The following is a 20,125-nucleotide window of genomic DNA, read 5'->3' as shown; positions in this document are numbered from 1 at the left end:
AAGTATTGAGTTTCATAGCTTGACGCTTAATTTTCCAAAGGCAAGCTATAAGTCATAGTGTAAAAAAGAGCCAATGTTTTTGATACTAAAGAGACAAGACAGCATCTCTGCTCTTGCCACATGGCTAACAAGGTCATTGTTTCCCTTTTGGAAAAATGTAATTGCTTTCCAACACTTTGGCAGATTGATAATGCATATATTTTTGTTTACAATTTTTATCTGGTAATCCTGAAAACAAATACTGGGGAAGGAACAGTGGCTTGTGGATGCTGTAAGCTTTGCAGTAGCCAACTGTCAGCACCTCCCCATACGTCCGTATACTTCTGTTTTAAACACTGGCTTGTTCTTGATCTTGCTGACTTCAGTGGATTTAATTGGTGTTAAAAGTTAAGCGTACGGATGCATGTTTGTAGACCAGAGCATGGGGTATTGAAAGTAAACTAAACAGTTACGTTTCATAAGCAGAATGTGTTTGTATTTTAACGTATTCAAGTAGGAGTTTTAAATGTTTCCATTTCAAAGAATGCTTTTGTAAAGGCCTGGGCCCCTTCCAGCTGGTCTTTTAACAGATTCTCTCACTTGTAACTCTTCTGTTTTAAAAGAAAAAGGGGGAAAAAAAAAACCTAATAGCTGTGATTTTAGGTGGAAGCACGGTCTGAATTCAACACCTCCCTGCTTAGTGCTTTTAAGCAGTAATGGTTTTGTTTACCCATCTAATATTCAGCTGTTTTCCCAAAATGATTGGATAGTGCTTAAAGCAAGATGGAACCCAACTTTGTAATTACGCATCACTCATTAGTAATGTCAATTTTTAAAAGACAATGGGCTGTCTGTAATTGGCTCCGTGTAGTCTTCAGACCATAAGAGGAAAGAACAAAGTAACTTAATTAAAAGTTGTACTGAATGAACGGGCAGACTTCTGGGATTCTGTAAGGGGGTGGGGGGAAATTAAGGCTAATGATAATATTAATCCATAGTAGTAAAAGTTGTATGCTAATACCATATGATTTGTGAATTTTTGTGTGTAAAATGCTTTGATGTGTATTTAGCCTGGTGTGTATACATTCTCAAATCATTTTTTCTTTTCCACCAGGGAAGTCGAGACAACATGAGTGTGATATTGATCTGTTTTCCGAATGCACCAAAGGTATCGCCAGAGGCGGTGAAAAGAGAGGCAGAGTTGGACAAGTACCTGGAAAGCAGAGTAGAAGGTGGATCATTTAAAAAAAAATAAGTAACTTTGTTTCTAAACAGACCCCCTGGCCCCCTTCCCCTTCCAACAACTAAACTCTTAACACATACAGGCTTTTTAATAGACCTTCAAGTGCAATTGGCCATCTAGTGTACATCTCTGAAAAAGGCACTCATATAGTCCTGCTGTATGTCCTGAAAAAATTCTGCTATGAAAGTGCAGCAGCCTATATCCCTGAAAATTATTCAGGATGGCAGAGAAATAATTCATTTGTGTTCAGTGTTCTTCATGAGTCCGTTGACAGCACTATCTTCTGACCAGTAAATCCTGGTTCCTGTTATATGGCATTAAATGAAATAATCAGAATATCTTGCAAAGTGTCTGTGAGGATGGTAATTTGAGTGCCATTTTTTCCGTATAGTTATGTACAAATTAGTTAGCCATAATATTTTATTATCCAGTTACGGTACGGTTACAGCTTGATTACTGTCATCTTTAGGGCACCTGCTAACATTTACTTATTTGAAAGTATGTAAGAAATTTGTCAAAGCTAATCTTTAAGCATTCATGATGAACAAAAGCTGGGAGCTCATCTTACTCTGATAACAACTTCAAAATTTTGCTTTAAATTTGTATTTTGGGAGTTCTTAAACTTTAAACTGAAACGGCAAGTCTTAGGCATTTTGGGTCACCTAACTAAAAATATTTGAAATCAATTTGATTTAAAAGATTTCACATTAAAACTGGATTTATAGTGCCTTTTGGTATTTTAAAACGACCACAGCTTGGGAGTTTGTTTCTGAAACATAAGACACGCTGTATGCATTATTTGCATAGGTTAAGTCTATTTTTGAAGTGGATTCCTCTAGACCTATATGCTAGAAGTCTAGTTATGTGTATATACTCCAAGAATCCTTAATAGCACACAGGGCACGGTACGCAGAGTTCTTCACAACTATGGTATCGGTGATAGAGGAATATACTGTGCACTCTTTTTTCCTCCTTAACTTGCATGAAGATAACACAGTGCAGCTTCAGAAATTTTACAGAACTTGCCTACATGGGAGTTCTGGGTTCAGACAAATTAATGTGCAATTTTAAAGCACTTACTACCTGCGTGGGCGCTCCTTCAGAAAGTATCACCTTTTTCAAAGGCCTCATTCGCAAGGTCTTGGCAAACTACATCTGTTCTGCCCCTGAACAAATGTCCAGACAGACATTTCTGTGTTTTAATCTAACACTTGCCTCATAGGAGAAGTTGGTGCATAGTAAGGAATAGTGTGAATCTCTTTGACAGCGTAGCAGGAAGATCCAAGTGCATGGTAACACTGCATGAGTTAAGTGTCAGATGGCTTTCTCCATTTCAAAGCAGTGAGCAGTTTTGCACCAGATATTTGAAGAGCTTATTATGTATGCCCACTCACAGAATTGGTGAAGAACAAGTATGCTGTAAATTCACACATTAATTTACAGCATGCTAACTCTCCTAATTTGGGCAAGTATTACCTTCGTATCTTAGATACATTGTCTGAGTTCAGATGAACCCATGACCTAGAATATGAAAATACGTTCAAGTTAAGGCTGCATCTTCAGCTGGCCTCATTGTACCCAGGAATATTACAATAAGGAAAGCTGATGTTTTTGTACAGACACTTCATTTTGTAAATGAAGAACCTAAACACTGGAACTGCATGTGATTATGGTACATACAATGAATTTGGCTGCTAGTACTTTGCATTTATACAAATAAAAAATTTCAGGAGTGAGCGAAGTGTGGTACTTGCATAGAGGCAGAAGGATCCTCTCTGTAGTTATAAAGCACTTTAATACTAATTTAATGGGATGATGTCTGAACAACTTGAGGACATACATTGTACTTCCCCTCAAGGGTCGTTGCTTCTTTTTTAGAGTTGTCCTCAATCTTTTGTCTATTGTTGCACAAAGATATTATTTAAATTAATGAATATGTAGTAAACACTAATCAACCCAGCAGTGATTTGTATCAGCTGTGTGCAGAATTTGGCCTTTTAGGTCTTACTCATGAGGGAAGTTGAGAGGCTGAACTAAAGCAGAACTTCAAGAACAGGAGCCAATTAACTTTGTTACATTTAACTTCATAATTCTTGTGAAGTTAAATTGTTTCCTGGTGTAAATGGATAATGCAGCATTGACTAGTAAGGTAGGACTGCTACAGCATCTGAAACTTGCAACACTACAGTGAATAATCTTGCTGTTATCCTAGGATACTTTAAGAATGGCAGTGCTTAACTTTAAAAGCCTCATCTTCAGCTGAAGGAACTAGAAAATGTAAAGAGTACTTTTAGAATGATCTTACTAATCTGTAATACCAATTTAAAGTTAAAATTCATTAAAATGGAAACGGTGAAAATGCATATTATGTATTTTTATGCACTTCAGTACTCAGTGTAGTCCAACAAGTAATGAGATTTGATGCTTACTAATGTACATTTTTCCTGGTTGTACTTTTATTCCCTCAGTCCAGAATATATCTTTATACTGTTAAGAAGTAGTGCAAATTTTAAGACCGAATAGGGCTTAGTACTGATGGTCATCTTGAATAAGGAGAGGCAATTCAGATTTTAAAAAACAGTTTTCTACTTACCATTCCACCTAGGACTCTCCTTTTACTAATTTTTGATGTGTTTGTGGTCCAGATTTGTAGCTACAGTAAATAATAATGGAAGAAGCAGCAAGTGTGGAGAAGCATCTTTGTGCTATTACTTGCAATAAATCAGTGTTACTCCTAAAATATCATGTGAACTTCACAGTAGAAGTAATCAGTCATTCCAAAACGTGTTGCTATTATTTGCACTAATGTGTTATTGATGTGTTGACTCTAAAAGAAATCTGTCTAAACTTTTTTTCTGTTCTCAGTTTTTTACATAAAAACATTCCGTAATAGATAATCCTTGCAATATTTATACCTATATAGAGATAAATAATTTTAAGTTAGTTGTTACATGTTCCTTCCCATATTTTCCCAAAATCAAAGCTCTGGCTTTTTTCTTAAACTTTGTGTGGAATTCCCATTCAGAATATGAAAAAGCAGATATGTTTTGAATCCCTTTATTGTAGGGTTGTAAGTACATTTTTCCAGTACTCGATGCCATGAAAATGTGTAGAAGGTTTAAAAGTAAATTAAAGGTTGGGGAGAGTTGTAAGATGTATTGAAAGAAGATAATTCCAATAAATTAAACACAGCTAGCAGACCGACTCCATTTGTTGTGTCTTCAGTGTTCATTCAGTCTGTATCTATAGTTTTATCAAAATATAAATGTATTCATTTAGTGGAGACTGTATGTTAAATGTACTGCAGTTACAGGTTGTGAAACTGTGTAGTATAGGTAAACTATAAATTCCTTATTTTTGTACAGCAGAACTTTAGCATTAGCACAATGTAGAATATACTAGATGTTCAAAATTGCACAATAAAGGAACTTGGCAAACCAAATCTGAGATCTTTGCTTCTTATTCAGATTTAAGAGTGTTAGATTATTTATTTACTAAATACTAGATGGTAAAATGAATTTTGGCTATAGGTTTTGAGGAAATGGCAAGTTTTTGAGGTGTCTATGGTGTGTGGTGTCATGTATTTAAAATGTAGGTTTTGAAGTAAACGGCTTAAAGCTTTGCGTTGCAGAGTTTGACACTGGTTGAAGGCTAGACAGTGTTTCCACTGTACCTTGCAAATAATTTACACAGCCTGAGTGCAAAATAGAGCTGATGCTTTTTGTAAACGCACACAGCCCTGAGAAACTATTACATGCACAAAAAGTAATTCACAATTGTTGTTTTTAATTTTTTAACTAAAAGGGACTGGATGCATGCTGGTTTTAAAAGCTTTTAATGTGCCTTATCTCACAAATTATAAAATGGAAACTTGGTATGCTCTTCTGGAATTGTCATTTAGGGCAAAAACTGAATGCTAGAGTATTTTTCAAAAGTGGTACTAATGACTTGCAACTACTCTTCAAGCTGTGTAAATGCTTTATTACATGAAGAATAGTGTGCATGTACATATGTGCATGTATATATATATGCACATACGTACACTTTATTCTGTGTGCTGCAGTATTCACTTGAAGATCAACAGCGCCAAGTCTTAATAATTCATATCTCTTATAATTTCTAAGAGCTCGTGTTTACAGAGAAACCGATGAGATGCATTTTAAAAAAATGTGCTTGTTCTTTAAATTTCCTAAAATCCCTATTTAAAGAGTGACTCTTCAAGGGTGGTACGGTTTGAAATCTGTTGAGTTCAAATAAAATTGTGTGCTTACAACTTGAAAAAAAATAAAAACCCAGGCCTAAGAATAAAGTTAAAGAATGAATTTCTTAGCAAACGTGACTGTGACTACAGTACAGATTCTCTTCACCCAGAAGTTGGAGTGGATCAGCTTTAAATAACTGCTCAATATTCAAATATCCCCTAAGGGAGTTGAGGATGGAACTGTCTCTTAGATGTGATGTCCCTGGCTTGTAATTTGTATGTAATAGTTCCTAAAATTTGCATGTTGCTGTAATGCAGTGAGGTACAAGTATTGGCTAATATACATACAGCCATGGGAGTTATTTTTAATATGTCTAACCTTTTGTTTCTTGAAAATATTATGCTTTCTATGATGGTGATAATCTTTTATCTTCTGTTGCAGTGGTAAAGCTGATGTTAATATCTGCCTTGTGCCCAGGGCGTTTTGTTGGGAAGATATTACATCTTCTGTTATATCTAATGTCTAGCAGGAAAGCCATTAAAGAATTTTTTCCCACTTTTATTAGGTAGCTGTGTTTTTCTAAAACCGGTGTGCATGTTAACAGTTAGCAGTATATCTTTGTCAAATCTGTTACAGGTTCTTTTTCTTACGGAACCAAAGTTAGCAATTACCATGTTGAATACGGTCTGTCATCTTTTTTTTTTTTTTTACTATATTAACAGAAGTTAAGCTGCCTTTTTATAAAACTGAGTGTTTCAATCTTTTTAAGTTAAATTTGGACTGCACTTACAAAAAAAGTACTTCTGATTCCCAGAGATCATAAAGAAGCAGGGTGAAGGAGTCCCAGACTTAGTCCACGTGATGCGTACGTTAGCAACTGAGAGCATCCCAAACCTCCCGCCAGGGGGTGAATTGGCAAGCAAGTGAGTTCACATCAGTGTAAATGTGGTTTTTGATTTAAATCGAAACTTAACTGTAAGGCCACTCTTAAAAGTGGGGGGAAGGAAGAAGGGTACAAGACAAAAGGTGATGATCTGTTCTCCAATTTTCATTACTCAGTTGTTCTGAATGAAAAGGACAAGCATAAGAACAGAGTTAACTATAAATCACTGCTAAAATTAAATGTCAAACTGTAGTTTTGGGAAGGACTGAGGGTTTTTAAGGGTGGCCTGAGTGTGTCTGTTTTTTGTAATTAACTGGGTTCTCTGGGTGGGAGGTTACATTTGAAGTTGCAAAAATAATGCACTGACTTTAGTAGTTACTTGGATATGTAGTTGTACACTTCAACAAAAAGTGATATGCATATGATGTTTTGCTTGGCAGCTTTCTTTTCTTGTCTGTAACCAAGGCAATGTTGTAATTGCTTAAAAGTTTGCTTTTGTATCTCTCTGCTTGTGACAAATCTGAAAACTAGATAGAAGTCTATCGGAAAAGAAAAGTGGGAAGTTAAATTTTCAGCTTTATATAGGCTGGCTTTGTCCTTGAAGAGTTCAGTGTTGATGCTCTGTGGCTTCTCAAATTGATGTTCGATCTTTAAGGAAGCAACGTGCTTAGCTCGTTTGCACACCAAACCAAGTGCTTTTTGGTTCAAAAGATTGTTCATGAACCTGTGCTGTGTTAAAATGGATTGGGCACATACGGTACAGACTATATTTTTAACCCTTCAGAGTATGATTTTTGTATTACACCAAAACATGAAGACTCTAGGTATATAAGTGAATAAATGATAACTGAACTGTAAAGATGACTTCTACAAAACAAAATTGTTCTTACATGAACTGTTTGACTAGGAAAAGAAGAGATGGCAATTTTACATAATAGCAGCATCTATTTAGGATGTGTTGCTGTAGTCTTGAAGTATCGATGAGTCAGTTACTCATTAAATGTGGCATACAAATTGATTTTTCTCAATCTCTTTTGGCTAGCAGTAGCATCGTGGTGGTGAGGAAGTGCTGAAGTGACTGACTTCCATAGGATTTTGTGTCTTAGTGACGCTAGTTTGAATAGGGATTGACAGAAGTACGGATTTAATTGGATGTTAGCATAACTCAAAGCACGACTGCCAATTTGGAAGGAAAATAATGCTTTTCAAGAAACCTGCCTTTATTTAGAATCAAAGATGCCTATTTCTTGAAAGATAAGGGAAACTTTCCAGTTCATACATGCGATGTACTTTGTGTGTAATTGCTTGTTTTTATCGCTTTAAATTCAGCCTCTTCTTCCGTGCCCTATAATCATTCACTAGATTCACTATGATGTTTATACTGCTGCATGGTAGTTCCTGACTTTTCAGTGTTATGGGATGATTAGAAAGCCTATCATCTGCTTTTTCTTCTAATGCACTCCTTTGTGATTGTTCTGCATGCATTCATGAGCCGTTAAAAGGTTGTTCTTTGAAGTTTGCTTTGTATCGCAGTTGTAGTCTGCTACTTCGTCATACTTGGTTCTGCAGAAGGGGATCTGGAAGAAAGTTGCTTTTAAAGTCCAGTCTGTAATTTCTGTCTTTTACTCCCCTCTTTCCTTCCTGCTCCCCCTCCAAAGTTGTTTCCTTATATGCTGGGTAAGGCAAAGGCTTTCTCTTCCTTCAGCCTCACATTGGTTTTTTTTCAGTATCAGTTTTCAATAAAACCTTTTCACCTTGTGTAAAAAAAAAAAATAAACAAAAAAAACAAAAAAACCACCAAAACAAAAAAAAAATCCCCATCTTGCTCACTTACATGTTGTTTGCAATTTTTCTATTACTATTATATCAATATATTTCCTATCAATATTAGAAAAGCTGAGAATCCCAGAGACAAAAGTTAATTACAAGCTATCTTAAATATGCTAAGCAAATTTTTTTTAAAGGAGTGAAACTGTCACGATGCTTGAATTAATTTTTTTAATTTTTTTTACCAGACAAAATTCTTCTCAGTCTGAAGATATGATACGTAGAACTGCTATTTGCAGTTCAAATTTTTTGAGAGAAGCTGCAGGCGAGTATTGGACATATTATTGTAAAAGAGTATTGCTTCAGAAATAATTTTTCCAGGTTTGCACGTGGAAAGTACATTTCAGAATGTAACAGGAACAAAAATGTACTTCAGAATGCAATTTTTGTGCATCCAGAAAATAAAAAAAAACATTATTCCCGTATGAAAGTGCCGTAATACATGAAATACTACTGCAGTGTTCATCAGACACACAAATGACCAGGGCATTCAATGTCCATCAAGTTTTCTGACGCCCTTTTTCAAAGTCAAGATATGTAGCACCAAGCAGCATCGCAGCCTCATCTGAATGTCAGATTGTGCTCCTCTCCTGCTGAACTCTTGAGTTTTGTCTGAACAGCCTTGTTTTTCTTGAACCTAAAGGTTTTAAAGGATACGGTAGCTGTGTTCAGTGTTTAATGATGGTTAGTGCTAACTTGCAGTAAACTTGGTTCTGTGAATCTAAAACCTTTTAAGGTTTGCATTTTAAATTAAAATTGTGCTTAGGGAATTTGACTTTAAAAAGGCACAACCTTAAAATCTTGTGGGTTTTTTTTGCTCTAGACGGAGTGTGATTGAAGCAGTTTATAACAGACTGAACCCCTACAGGAATGATGATACTGTAAGTATCCTTTCTCTTACATTATCTTTTCCCCCCACCCCAATTATTTTAGCTGTTTTGTAAAGAAACATGTTGCTAATTCTTGTTAAAAGACCCCTTCCCCCAAAGAAGCAATAGCAATGTTGTGCTTTTTGGACTGTGTTTTGTAATTGTTTTCTGCTGATCATAGTCTCAAAACTCTGGTATGGTTGATTCGTTTGTCCTCTGGAATTTCATTATTTGAATCCTGCCTGGGTTTCCAAATGCTTTCCTGCCAAATGGTGCAGAGTCATGTATATTTTTTTCCCTCTTTGCAGGAGACATTTTCCCCAAATACCAAGAAGAAAAAGGCCATACTTGTAGGTTAAACAGATTTGTAACTATCAGCTTTAAGGATATATTAATTTTCCACGTGGACTGTGTAAGCACTCTTATTGTTGAGCATAGAGCATCTTAGAGCAAGCATACAGTTTAGGTTCTTACATGTCAGTGATCAGTGTGACATGAATCCACTGTTGGTGGGGAAAAAAAACCCAGAACTCTAAAATATGAACAGTGATCCCAGTTGCAGTCAGATCACTGGAAACAACATTCTGTCACCAAAAGTGCTGTACTTCATAAAGTAATTAAATTGATCCTTTACCTATCATCAAAAATTACTTACATGCTTAGATGTGATGTAAGTGAAATGCATCCAGACATAAAGAATTGTGTGTTGGCTTTACAATTGGGTGCTAGTTTATTTGGCAGTTCTCATTATATCTTTAGCATAAAAATTCCTAAATAGTGGCTGAAAGGATGCTTTACCTTCAAAATACATTCTATAGTATGTTACTGTTCTACAAACGTACAGTACACAAACGTCTTTGTTTTGTGATGATGTTGGCAACTTGGATACAGAAATTTGCATACTGAATAGTTGGCATGCAGCTCCTGTGTTTTTACTCACTACTGCTTTTATTCTTCATCCTTGCACTTGAAACAAACACGACCATTTTGGTCTTTCATATAATTGCTCTCCTTTGCTACTTCTGGTCTTGAAGGAAAAAAACGGAGGTGGTACTTTTGCAAAGGGTAATTTTAATGATTTTGGTTTTTTTTTACTACACCTCCGTGCCAACTGTTCTTCTTTATGGTTTGTAATGAATTCTGTGTGCAAGTTTGAATGAAGGGTGCAGAACTTCAGTGCTAAGGAATTGTCGTATGTGGCATTGCTAGAGATTTAATTAGCCTCTTTTCTCTCGAAGGAATCAGTAAGGCGGTGCTTTTAAAGAGGAGTAATATTTCTACCTCCTGCAGTCTTAGTAATAATGATAGGGAAGTGTAGCTGTGGAAGCACCAGCATGCACTGTTGTTAAAGCCCATCATGGCCCTTAATTACTTAGGGGAAGGTAGCGGGTAATGCTGAAACAACCAAAGATTGCTGTACAGAAGCAGTTTGCTCTGATGCCAGTGCTACTGACTTAGCTGTTGCTTCAGCTACCGAGCTGTGGTCCCACTTCTTAGTCGTGGTGTTAACCTGTGTACCCAACTGATGAGGCAGTTAGAGAAAGCGGAATATAGAACAGTCTAAGCAAGGGAAAAGGAAACAGACATGACACAAAGGCACATGGATTAAAAAACACTTACTAGAATTAAATATTCAATTTGTACTAGGATTTTTTTTTTAGCTGATAGAAGGAATTGGTTAAACATTTTTCAGGGGTGTGGTAGTTACCCAAAATCCACTGTTGCCTATGGGCCGAAGTGGACCAAATTTTAGGGATACTCAGGTATTGGATACATGGTTGTAATGCCATGTAGTGTGGCCGTACGGTTATGATATAGAGCACAGCATGTGTCTGCTTCCAATTTTTTTCTTCTATACATTTTTTTTCCTTGTGGTTTTATTACCATCCAAAATTAGGGTTTCCTGCAGTTGCCCAAACTACACTTCTCTAACCTTAAATTATAAGTGTTAAAATTGAACTGAATTATAACAGGGTGTCAGTTGATGACTGTATCTTCCTATGCAGTGAGGGAGGGCTGAAAACACAAAAGATGGTAATGATAATAACAAATGGCATGAGGCACATCCTGCTCTTTTCACGCACCTGTGTAGTAAGTGTATCCATTTTGTATTACTTCTAACTACTCTGGGAATGCTTTTGAATAAAGTTCCTAGGATATTATTTTGAGGATTGATAAGGCTATTATAAAATGCTTGGTCAGATTTTGAAATGTCTTGGTACTAATGCTTCGTTAATTAAGCATGTGTGGTTTTTAGATACTTCTCTGATGCTATTTTGAAAGGGGAGAGAAAACAGACTCCTAAAATGATTTAAGCCTTTACCCTTTTCAGTCTGGATTATCCAGAAACTGCTGTAACTATGGGCACTCCAGACTTTAAAGGGTTCCTTCTTTTTTCTTTAAGGATTCTGCCTCAACTGATGATATGTGGTAAAACTGCTCATCTAGCTGTGGAGTTCACGTTTCGTCCTTCAAATGAAAGTGCAGCCCAACCTCGGTGACCCTTCTTAACATCCATCCTCAACCTTAATTAAAGAAGGGAATATGATGTGTTGGTGAGAGTGACTACAGCAGTACGACATCTAGCCCAGGAACTGATCTTTTTTGTAAAACAGACTTCTGTAAACGTGATTTCAAACCATAATTCATGTTGTAAATCAGACTCCAGCAATTTATGTTGTATGATTTTGTTTTTGTAAAGTGCAATTGTCTTTGTACAAAATGCTCATATTTAATTATGAACTGCTTTAAATCACTATAAAGGTTAGAAGAAATGTTTGGCTTGTGTGTTGCAACAATATATATCCCTTTAAATTCATGTTGTGGTTTTGGATTGCAAGGAGCAGCAGCCTAGCCAGCTAGGTGCTCAAGAGGTGCACAAAACTGTAAAGATAACTTTGTTTTATATGAAAGCTGATCTTGTGGGCGACTCACCAGAAATTACAGTGTGTGAATTTGCTTGCCAATGGAAAAATAACTAAGAGTAGTGCACATTCTTCAACAAACGTGTATCATTTTCTTGGACACACTCCTGCTCTCACATTGAGTTAAAGGGAGTTCTGATCTTGACTTCAGTGGGAGTTAAATCATGCCCTATTAATAGTATCGTGTTCATACGCGTACGAACCTTGGGATTAGAATGCCTTGATTCTTTGCACCTCTTTTTTCATTAACCCTTACCTGAAACTACTAATCACTGAGCACGAACAGGCAGCTTTCTACATACCGTAGGAGTCTGCAGCATATTTTTACAATCCTGATTGGCTGGGTCTGCTGCTGTTCCAAGTAAAATACTTTGAATTCCATTTTATCAATAAAGCTTGATTTAACAAACAAGAAATTTATCCATAAATGTGTAATTCCTTTTTTCCTGCCTTTTAAAATGTCAGTGCCATTGTAAATGATATTTTACTTGTGGAAGAATATTTTTATTAATTGGTAGCCCATTTTTAAAATGGGAAGGATTTTGATTATTGCCCAAGACATAGCCATATGCTAGAGGATGATGTGGGATTAATCCGTTACCCTATTTTTTACAAGTGTGGGTTTTTTCAGGCTTTTTGGTGGTTTTGGTTTTTTTTTTTACTCCCCACTGAAGATGTGCATTGGTTTGAATTTGCCTACTGTTTGATAAAAATACATTTGTCAAAGCCTGACAATCTTTAACATTTTATGGTGTGTGTTTTTAATTGACCCACTTACTTAGAATGAGAGACTAGTGGTTAAACAGTACTTGTGATTTGAGATATAGCATGTTGACAATATTTAACTGTTCGTTGTTTAAAATTCTAATTTAAAATTTTATAAGATAATAAACTAATTTGATTTAAGCTTAGCTTTCTCCCAATGAGCATACAAAAATTAAGTTTTCAAGTCAGTCGTGTTTGCAAAACTGCTGTTTTGTGCACCTTGTATTGTCTTTTTGGTTGAGAATATTGTATTTAATATGTAGTTTACTCATTTAGTAGGCAGACTCCCCAAAAGGAAAATCAGTAAAACAAGTAGATTGTAACATTTACTGCAGTTAAACAGAATCAAAACTTGGTGTATAATTACTTTTTGATAGGAAAATGTAGTACAATGCATTTTGCTATATTTGTCTTTCCCTAACTTTGAAATATACATATTTGTATATATAGCCTTAAAACTAATGCAGAGTTAGGGAACACGGAACAGTGAAAAAGTAACTTATAGTGTCTTGGAACTAAGTATAGTATATACCAGCAAACTTTTCTTTTATCCCTCTTGTCTATGTGGGGTGCTTAAACGTAACTTCATTGTATTCAGTTTGTAATCTGTTCAAGCATGAATGAAGAAAACATAAGCACTATTTGTATTTATAAATTTATAGCAATTTTTGCTTAAAGAACCAGTTCCTTACCTACCTATGAATAAATGCTTAAAATGTCTAATTTTGTTGTAGAGTGCAAAACTATAATAATGTTAAGTTATAGCTTCACAGGCACCTAATTAACAAGCATATTTAATAATACATGGCGTATTAGTGCAAAAAGCTAAACCTGATTTAGGACGAGGCAGATAAAGTTCTGTCCTTTTTCATAGAGACTAAAGTTTAGTTTTGGAAACCGCAAAACCTTGAACTGGACTGTGGAACCTTTGAGTTTTAAACTTTGAAAATCGGAAGCAAAACTGTGGTGTGAAAAGCCATACTTCAAACCGCAATCACTTAAAACTGTCTCAGTGACAAATGATGTATTTGAAGCCTCTTCTTGTGAGGTCTCCTAAAGGTTAGAAAGAAAATAATTCTGCTGTTGCTACAGGCGATGTAACTAGGTTTGAGGGTAGCGGAAGAAAGCCCGTTTCAGGCCTTTCTCTCTCCCACCTATGTTCAGCGTTTTGATGAGGTCAGAGCACTGAATCTATTACGTATGCAAAAACACTGCCATTTTAGATACAGATTTTGATTACAAAATACATGAATTAAGTATATAAAGCATCCGAGAAAAGAGGCAAGCTGTACTTTTCACTGCTCTGAAAAGAAAAAGGCACTTTTGCACCTTTGTGCATCTCCTTGTTGCACCAGAAACTTTTTTTTAAATGCTAAAAACATTAGCACCTCAGGGGCAAGGCAGCAATTTTTTTTTTTTTAAAGTATTGTGTGCTATTTATTTCCCTCTTGGAAAAAGATTCCTGTGTGACAAAAATGAAAACTGTGTGATTTTAAAAGATGTATTTTTAAATACATGTTCCAATAGGATGGTCCCAATTTGCTTGTTTTTAAAAGGAAATGATATTTGTAAAGCTACTTTGCTTCGTATGCCATGCAACTTTGTTTTCCTTCTACATTTGACAGCTTCACTGGCTTCAGTTTCTGTGAGTTTTGTTATAGTCAGATTAAATGTTTCACTGATCGTTCTGGGAGAATACCTGTACTGCTTTATAGACAACTGTTTCAAATAATTCTCACTAATTCAGCATTGAAATATGTTCAAGACAGAGGCTTCTAAAATGTGTTTTAAAACCAATGTTGGGTTAACTAAATGCAGTTACATTAAGTAGGGTCCTAGATTTGCAAGGCTCTGTAAATCCGTTGTATCAATAGACTCCCCGGTACATGTGGTGGGGCAGAAATCTGCAGGTCCCGTGCAAGTTATGCAGCCAGGGCCTTTCAGCTGGCTTGCTCTTGCCCAGCCAGGAAGCACCACCGCAAAGACCTTGACGCGTGGCCATCGTTCGTTTTCCTCTTCCAGCAGAAGTCAGAATCTGAGAGAGAAACTTCATCTGCTTGTCGTTAAACTACGCTGAATTGCGGTAATCCTGGGTTGTGTCATACTAGCAGGATGCCTGATGAGTATTGAGCAGCAGATGAGTAATGGTAGTGCTCACCTTGATCGTTCATGCAGGTGCCAAAGTTGATCATTTTAACATGTACTTCAGATAAACTGACTTCAGCATCCATTAAATTGTTTATTGCAAAGCTGGTACTGACTCAACTATATGGGTTAAAATCTGAGCCATTTTGCTCAGTTCAAGAATTGGAAACTTAAAAAGGTGATTTGACGAAATTAAGGAACGGTTTTCACTTCAATTCATACCCTGATAAGAATCTCATCTTAATTTGTTACACTGGGATAGGATAGACTTCCTATTGCATTTCTCTTTTTAGTAATCTACGAACTAAGGATACGGTTTCATGATCAACTTATACCAAGACTAAACTATTGCTAGAAGTTTGCCCCTACTGCCCTTTTTGTGCTAGCAGTCATGCTTACGTGGCCGTGCAGTTAGGAGAAAAAAAATCTGTACTTTTCAGCTGGGTAAATTGATAGTCCAGCTACGGGATGCTGGTACTAGGGCAAGATGCAGAGTGGGGAGACAGGATTGAGAGCAAAGGAATGGTTGCACCACCCCTTCTGCCGCAGGTTGAGAAACAACACCCTGAACACAGATAAATGATGGGCCTGTGTAGGGAGTATCGAAGCCTTTGCAGATCTTTCTCTGCTCTATACTTAAGACAAACATTTTGCTTTGGTAAACGTTCTTTTTCTTAAAACTAGGATCATGAGACTTTGGGTTTAATGTCTTGGTGTGTGAGTTCCATGCTGACAAACTTACTTTGTGTTCGCTCCCTCTAGATGTATGTGGCTCTGTCCTGTGGGATAGGCAGCGTGGCTGCCACAGTTAGGTAATGGTACGGTTGTTACAGTTCACCTTATTTCAGTGTACATCAGGATTTCATCATGCTGAGATGTTTGCCTTCATCTCTACCTGCACCTTCTTGAATTGCTTTTATGCGCAAATGACTTGATATATTTCAATTTCTTGATATTTAAACTTGGCCATGTCTGTAACGGGCTAACCTTTAGTAAAATGTTACCCTTTTCCTCATCGTTTGGCAAATACAGTATTTTAATACAAATCTAATGTACCTTGCGTAGGTTCAGAAACGGCAAAGCTCTGTAGAGCCATAGAGCTGTACCTGCCAGTTTTCTGTAGAAAATGGGACTGTTACTCTGTGTCAAGCTTCATAAGGTGTGAAAATAACGTCTCCTAGATAACTTAGTGTAGCTCCTTGTTCCTACAGCTACGTGTTTGAGATGATCATAACCTGAGCCTTTATATACCAATACAAGGTGTAAAGTCTCTACTTGGCTGGATAGATTTTTTTTTTTTTTAACTCTTTAAGTGGTAAAAAGAGGCTCCACATGAATTTCTAGGATGCTGTAGTGCATAAAATGATTGTGATTCCTGCTATAAGCTGTAAAAATGGAGCAAAATTTAAAAGTAACAATCTGGGGCTAAGTACTTTTGACTGACCTGTCTGTGGAATATTGATCAGCGAATCCGATCTTTTGGTGAGCTCTTTCTGAGCTGTCTCTCTGGAGTGCTTGCACGGTCTGCAGGTCTCTGCAGACCCAGGCGTGCACCTTCTGAACCTCTTCGTAGCCTTATTTTGCTTAATAACGTTGCTTTGTAAATGAGGTAGCAGTCACCTGGGCCGTGGCATTTGTTCACAGAAGTTCAAGAAGCTGTAGGAAAACTTAAAGCTTTTCTTCATTCTCATGGACCACTAAATGCTTTCAAGTAAAAAAAAAAAAAAAAAAAATACACAGCGTGCTAAAAGTTGAGTTTACATTATCTCCCACTGAAAACTTGTTTCTAGAAAAATCTACCAATATTTCTACTATTTACTTAATACGTGAAAAAAATGTCTGGAGCTTTAATCTCCTGGTTGTATCAGAGTTGTTGACCTATAGTGACCTAGGCTCTATGCATATTCCTTGCTTTATCTATGTTTTTATTTGATGTTCCTTTTGAGTAGCAGTAAACCAGCTCTTCCCCCCCGCCACGTAGGCACTCTTCTAAAGTCTTTGCTTCCAAGCTAAGAGAACAGGAGTGGTAACGGTGCCTTAGGAAAGGGGTTTTGGGGAGGCTTGCCCTAACCTTTGCAACCACAAAATTTGGGAAAGCGGGCTTAACTTCCAAAACGCTTTTTATAGAATTAATGAAATAGTTCTATTCTGAAAGTGTCAAAACTTCGGTAGAGGTGGGATGACAGGTCAGATTTCTAGAGTGTATATTGTTTTATGCCTAGCCAGATTTTTGCACTGAACTTCTACTGATTCCTGCCCAAATGCTTTTTAAAATATCACTAGACATCTACTTTTTTCTTTTTCTCCCTCCCCTCCTCCCCCCCCAAAAAAAAAAAAAACCCAATGGTCCTCACTGCTGTGTAACCAGCCATTTACTTGCAAGGGTGAGTGCTGTGTCAGACAGTAACACTCTCCTTTAAGAGCACTACATCTGCACTTCTCGGCTCGCTCAGTAACATTGAGCCAAAACTGAAGTTCACTTTTGCTTCCATTAACTGTATGGCTCTGAAGAGCTGGTGGGAGCGTGGTTTTTCTACCGCTAAAGTAGACAGGACTCTCCATACGTATTGTGAGTAAGCCTCCAGAGTTGAAGGAGGTGCCATTGTTGTTTCTTTTGAGAGATACCTTTGAGAAGAAAAAGGAGAAAACAGACTGGCGGGTCATAAAACATTACGTACTTTTACTTCTATCGATGCCTATAGACGAAGGTCCAGAGTTTAATTTCACTTGCATTACTGAATTCAACCCAGTCTGAGCAATGGAAATACTGAGTAGCCGATTTCATTTTCACTGTTGGGATTTCAGGCTGAAGCACAGTATTTTGTTCAAAGTACAGGGGAAAATTAAATCAAGATAGTCTTGGGAAAATCAGGCACGTACGTAACTTTCCATCCTGCTGATGTTGATGGAGCTTCACTCACAATATGTAAAGTTAGCACATGTATTGTTGGAGCCTTAGCTGGCCCACTTCTCTTGGAATGAAAAAGAAATGTAATCTTTATTCAGTTTGGGGTTTGAAAAAGCTTTTCAAAGCCAAAGGGAAGAAGGTGGTAATGTTAAAGCAAAATGTTAGCTTAATTGGAGATAACAATTTCATAATTCTTCAAACATGTAAATCAGCATTTTTCTTCTTTTAAAGCATCAGAAGGGCACAGCTTACGAGGTTCGGTCTTTGATGTAGTGCTTTTAGCTGTAAAGAATCAATAAAAGGATGAAACCCAAAATGAGTTACCCGGGATGGAAAAACAATGAGACCCTAAAAATCTAGGAATAAACGTGCTGAATTTACATAGCATTATTTCCATGTCCAGTGAGGGACCTACTGAAAGGATCTTTGTCGGTGGTTTTAGGGGAGCTTTTTATTCTTGCTGTGTTTGGTGCTGGACTGGCAAGTCTGCTGCAATTTCAAATTTCCAGACTCTTCAGTTGGAAACTGGGCATTACACAACAGAGTCCCCAGTACGTGAGATGCTGCAGTACCTGTTGCCACGCGTTCTGCGGGTTAATGCCACGCAACCGTTTGATGTTGGGATTTCCTAGCATACGTTTTGTGGCTGATGGCGTGATTCGCAATGACCTTGGGTACCAAGAGTTAAGTTGTATTTATTAACCGGATCTAACTCTTTGGTGCCAGGAATCTAGTTTCTGGAGTAAGTGCTGAATTATGCAAATGTTCTTGGCAAATCGTGCCAGGTAGTTCACTACTCGGAAAACTAAATTACTAGCGACGAAGGGTTAATACGAGACAAAAGCCTAGATTCTCCTAGCTAGGGAATACTGGATATTTGAAAAGCGTGATGTTTGATTTCCAGAACTGGCTGCTTTATAAATCTTTCAAAGCAGAGATTTTGGTTTCTAGCATCTGTCTTGTTACTAAGACCGCGTACAAACATGCTGAATTAGAGAGTTTTCACCTGTCTTCTCACAGAATTGACTCCACGTCATATCATAAGTCTCGTTTGTAGTGACATGCTGTGCCTGTCTTTTTAGAGAATTCATGACCTCTTTATATCTATTTTGTGGAAAGTGTAACTTTTTTCATTGATGACCTGTATAAATGTGTGTTACGAATGGAGAGATTTAAGCTTGAAAAGCATGTTTGCAGATTACACAGCTTCATTATGGAATTTATAAATTTAACAGAGTAATATACAAGAGCATAACTATTTTCCTTAAGTAGAATGTATAACAATATATAATAAATTATTCTCCACGTAGTTCACCCACTATTTACAGTTTTACACAATTCAAACTGTGTGTTTACAGAAAGTTCAATAAATGTATATTTTGTACTATGTACAGATTCCTGGTCCCAAAGAAAATGTGTGAACTTAGTTTCTAACTTAACTTTTGAGATTGTACTTTTTTTTTTCCTTTTTTTTTGGTTTGGAATCAGTTGAACAAACTGCGTTATGCCTGTCGATGGTGGAGGCTTGCATTGGAGTAAATGGGAATTGGAAATATTTCTAATCTACAAAAGTGATTCCACTAAATAAAACAGGCAATTACATCGTGTGTGTGTATTTGGTATGCTATAAACCGTTTTCACATCTGTTGGATTGTCACTAATTTAAAAACTTACCAGGCCTCCTTCAGTTTTCTGATTCAAGCTAGTTATATTAAAATGGAATATTGAGTGCTTATTTGGGGGATTTTTATTACTGTAACTAAAAATGATCCTTTTCACTGTTTTTCCCCTTACACGTTGAAGTTCCAAGATAAAGCTGCGTGCGCTTGGCTCCAGCCGCGGTGTTCCCCAGAGACCACCCGCTCCGGGGTTTTCAGGGAGAGCTAGGGGACGATTAGGATGCCCAACTTTTGGAAAACCAAGTCACACAGGAGCAAAATATATTTGTATCTTCTGCCCTGATTCAGTACTGTAAAATACAGGATAGACTTTTGTAATACAATTTGTAAGAATTTAAGGATGCTAAAGGATAAAATAACTCTTTACGCTGGTTTTAGCCAGTGTGATTTGGAGGGAGAATGAGCCTGTATGTTACCGGTTCACATTTATCTTCCCTGGAAATCTTTATAGATGCAGAGCTGGTAGGATTCTGACATGGACTCTACAAATGAAACCGGGGGAGGGGGCGGGAGGGTGTTCCGCTATCACCTCTGACCTGCAGCAAAGTCGTCTTTCCTAAAGATTTAGCCCCATCCCTTTAAGGATTAAAAATCGGAACTACTGAGTTGTCTAGCAAAATGAGGGAATATTTTCTGTGGATTAAAAAACTGAAATTGCTATGATATGATTGACTATTAGCCTTGGTTCACACCAATGGAAC

The 20,125-nt window shown here is 36.9% G+C and overlaps 1 protein-coding gene across 3 annotated transcripts in view; it reads left to right on the top strand.

Moving 5' to 3' along the window:
• PPM1A (protein phosphatase, Mg2+/Mn2+ dependent 1A) overlaps window positions 1-19,347 on the top strand; it is a 35,758-nt gene extending 16,411 nt beyond the window's left edge. The window contains exons 3-6 of one of the 3 annotated variants that reach the window (XM_076345651.1): window positions 1,094-1,211; window positions 6,239-6,347; window positions 8,958-9,015; window positions 11,408-19,347. In XM_076345651.1, coding sequence (XP_076201766.1) covers window positions 1,094-1,211; window positions 6,239-6,347; window positions 8,958-9,015; window positions 11,408-11,437 — 315 coding nt within the window. In that variant the 3' untranslated portion in view covers window positions 11,438-19,347. Of the gene's footprint in view, window positions 1-1,093; window positions 1,212-6,238; window positions 6,348-8,957; window positions 9,016-9,311; window positions 9,381-11,407 lie in introns of those variants that run through there. The other 2 variants (XM_076345650.1, XM_076345649.1) reach the window with 2 other exon arrangements.
• Window positions 19,348-20,125: the final 778 nt, after the last annotated feature.

Source organism: Aptenodytes patagonicus, chromosome 7 (assembly GCF_965638725.1).
Source record: "Aptenodytes patagonicus chromosome 7, bAptPat1.pri.cur, whole genome shotgun sequence".
In the NCBI taxonomy this organism is placed as follows: Eukaryota; Metazoa; Chordata; class Aves; order Sphenisciformes; family Spheniscidae; genus Aptenodytes; species Aptenodytes patagonicus.
The sequence above is the reverse complement of the archived record's forward strand: the minus strand, read 5'-3'. Positions and strand labels throughout refer to the sequence as shown.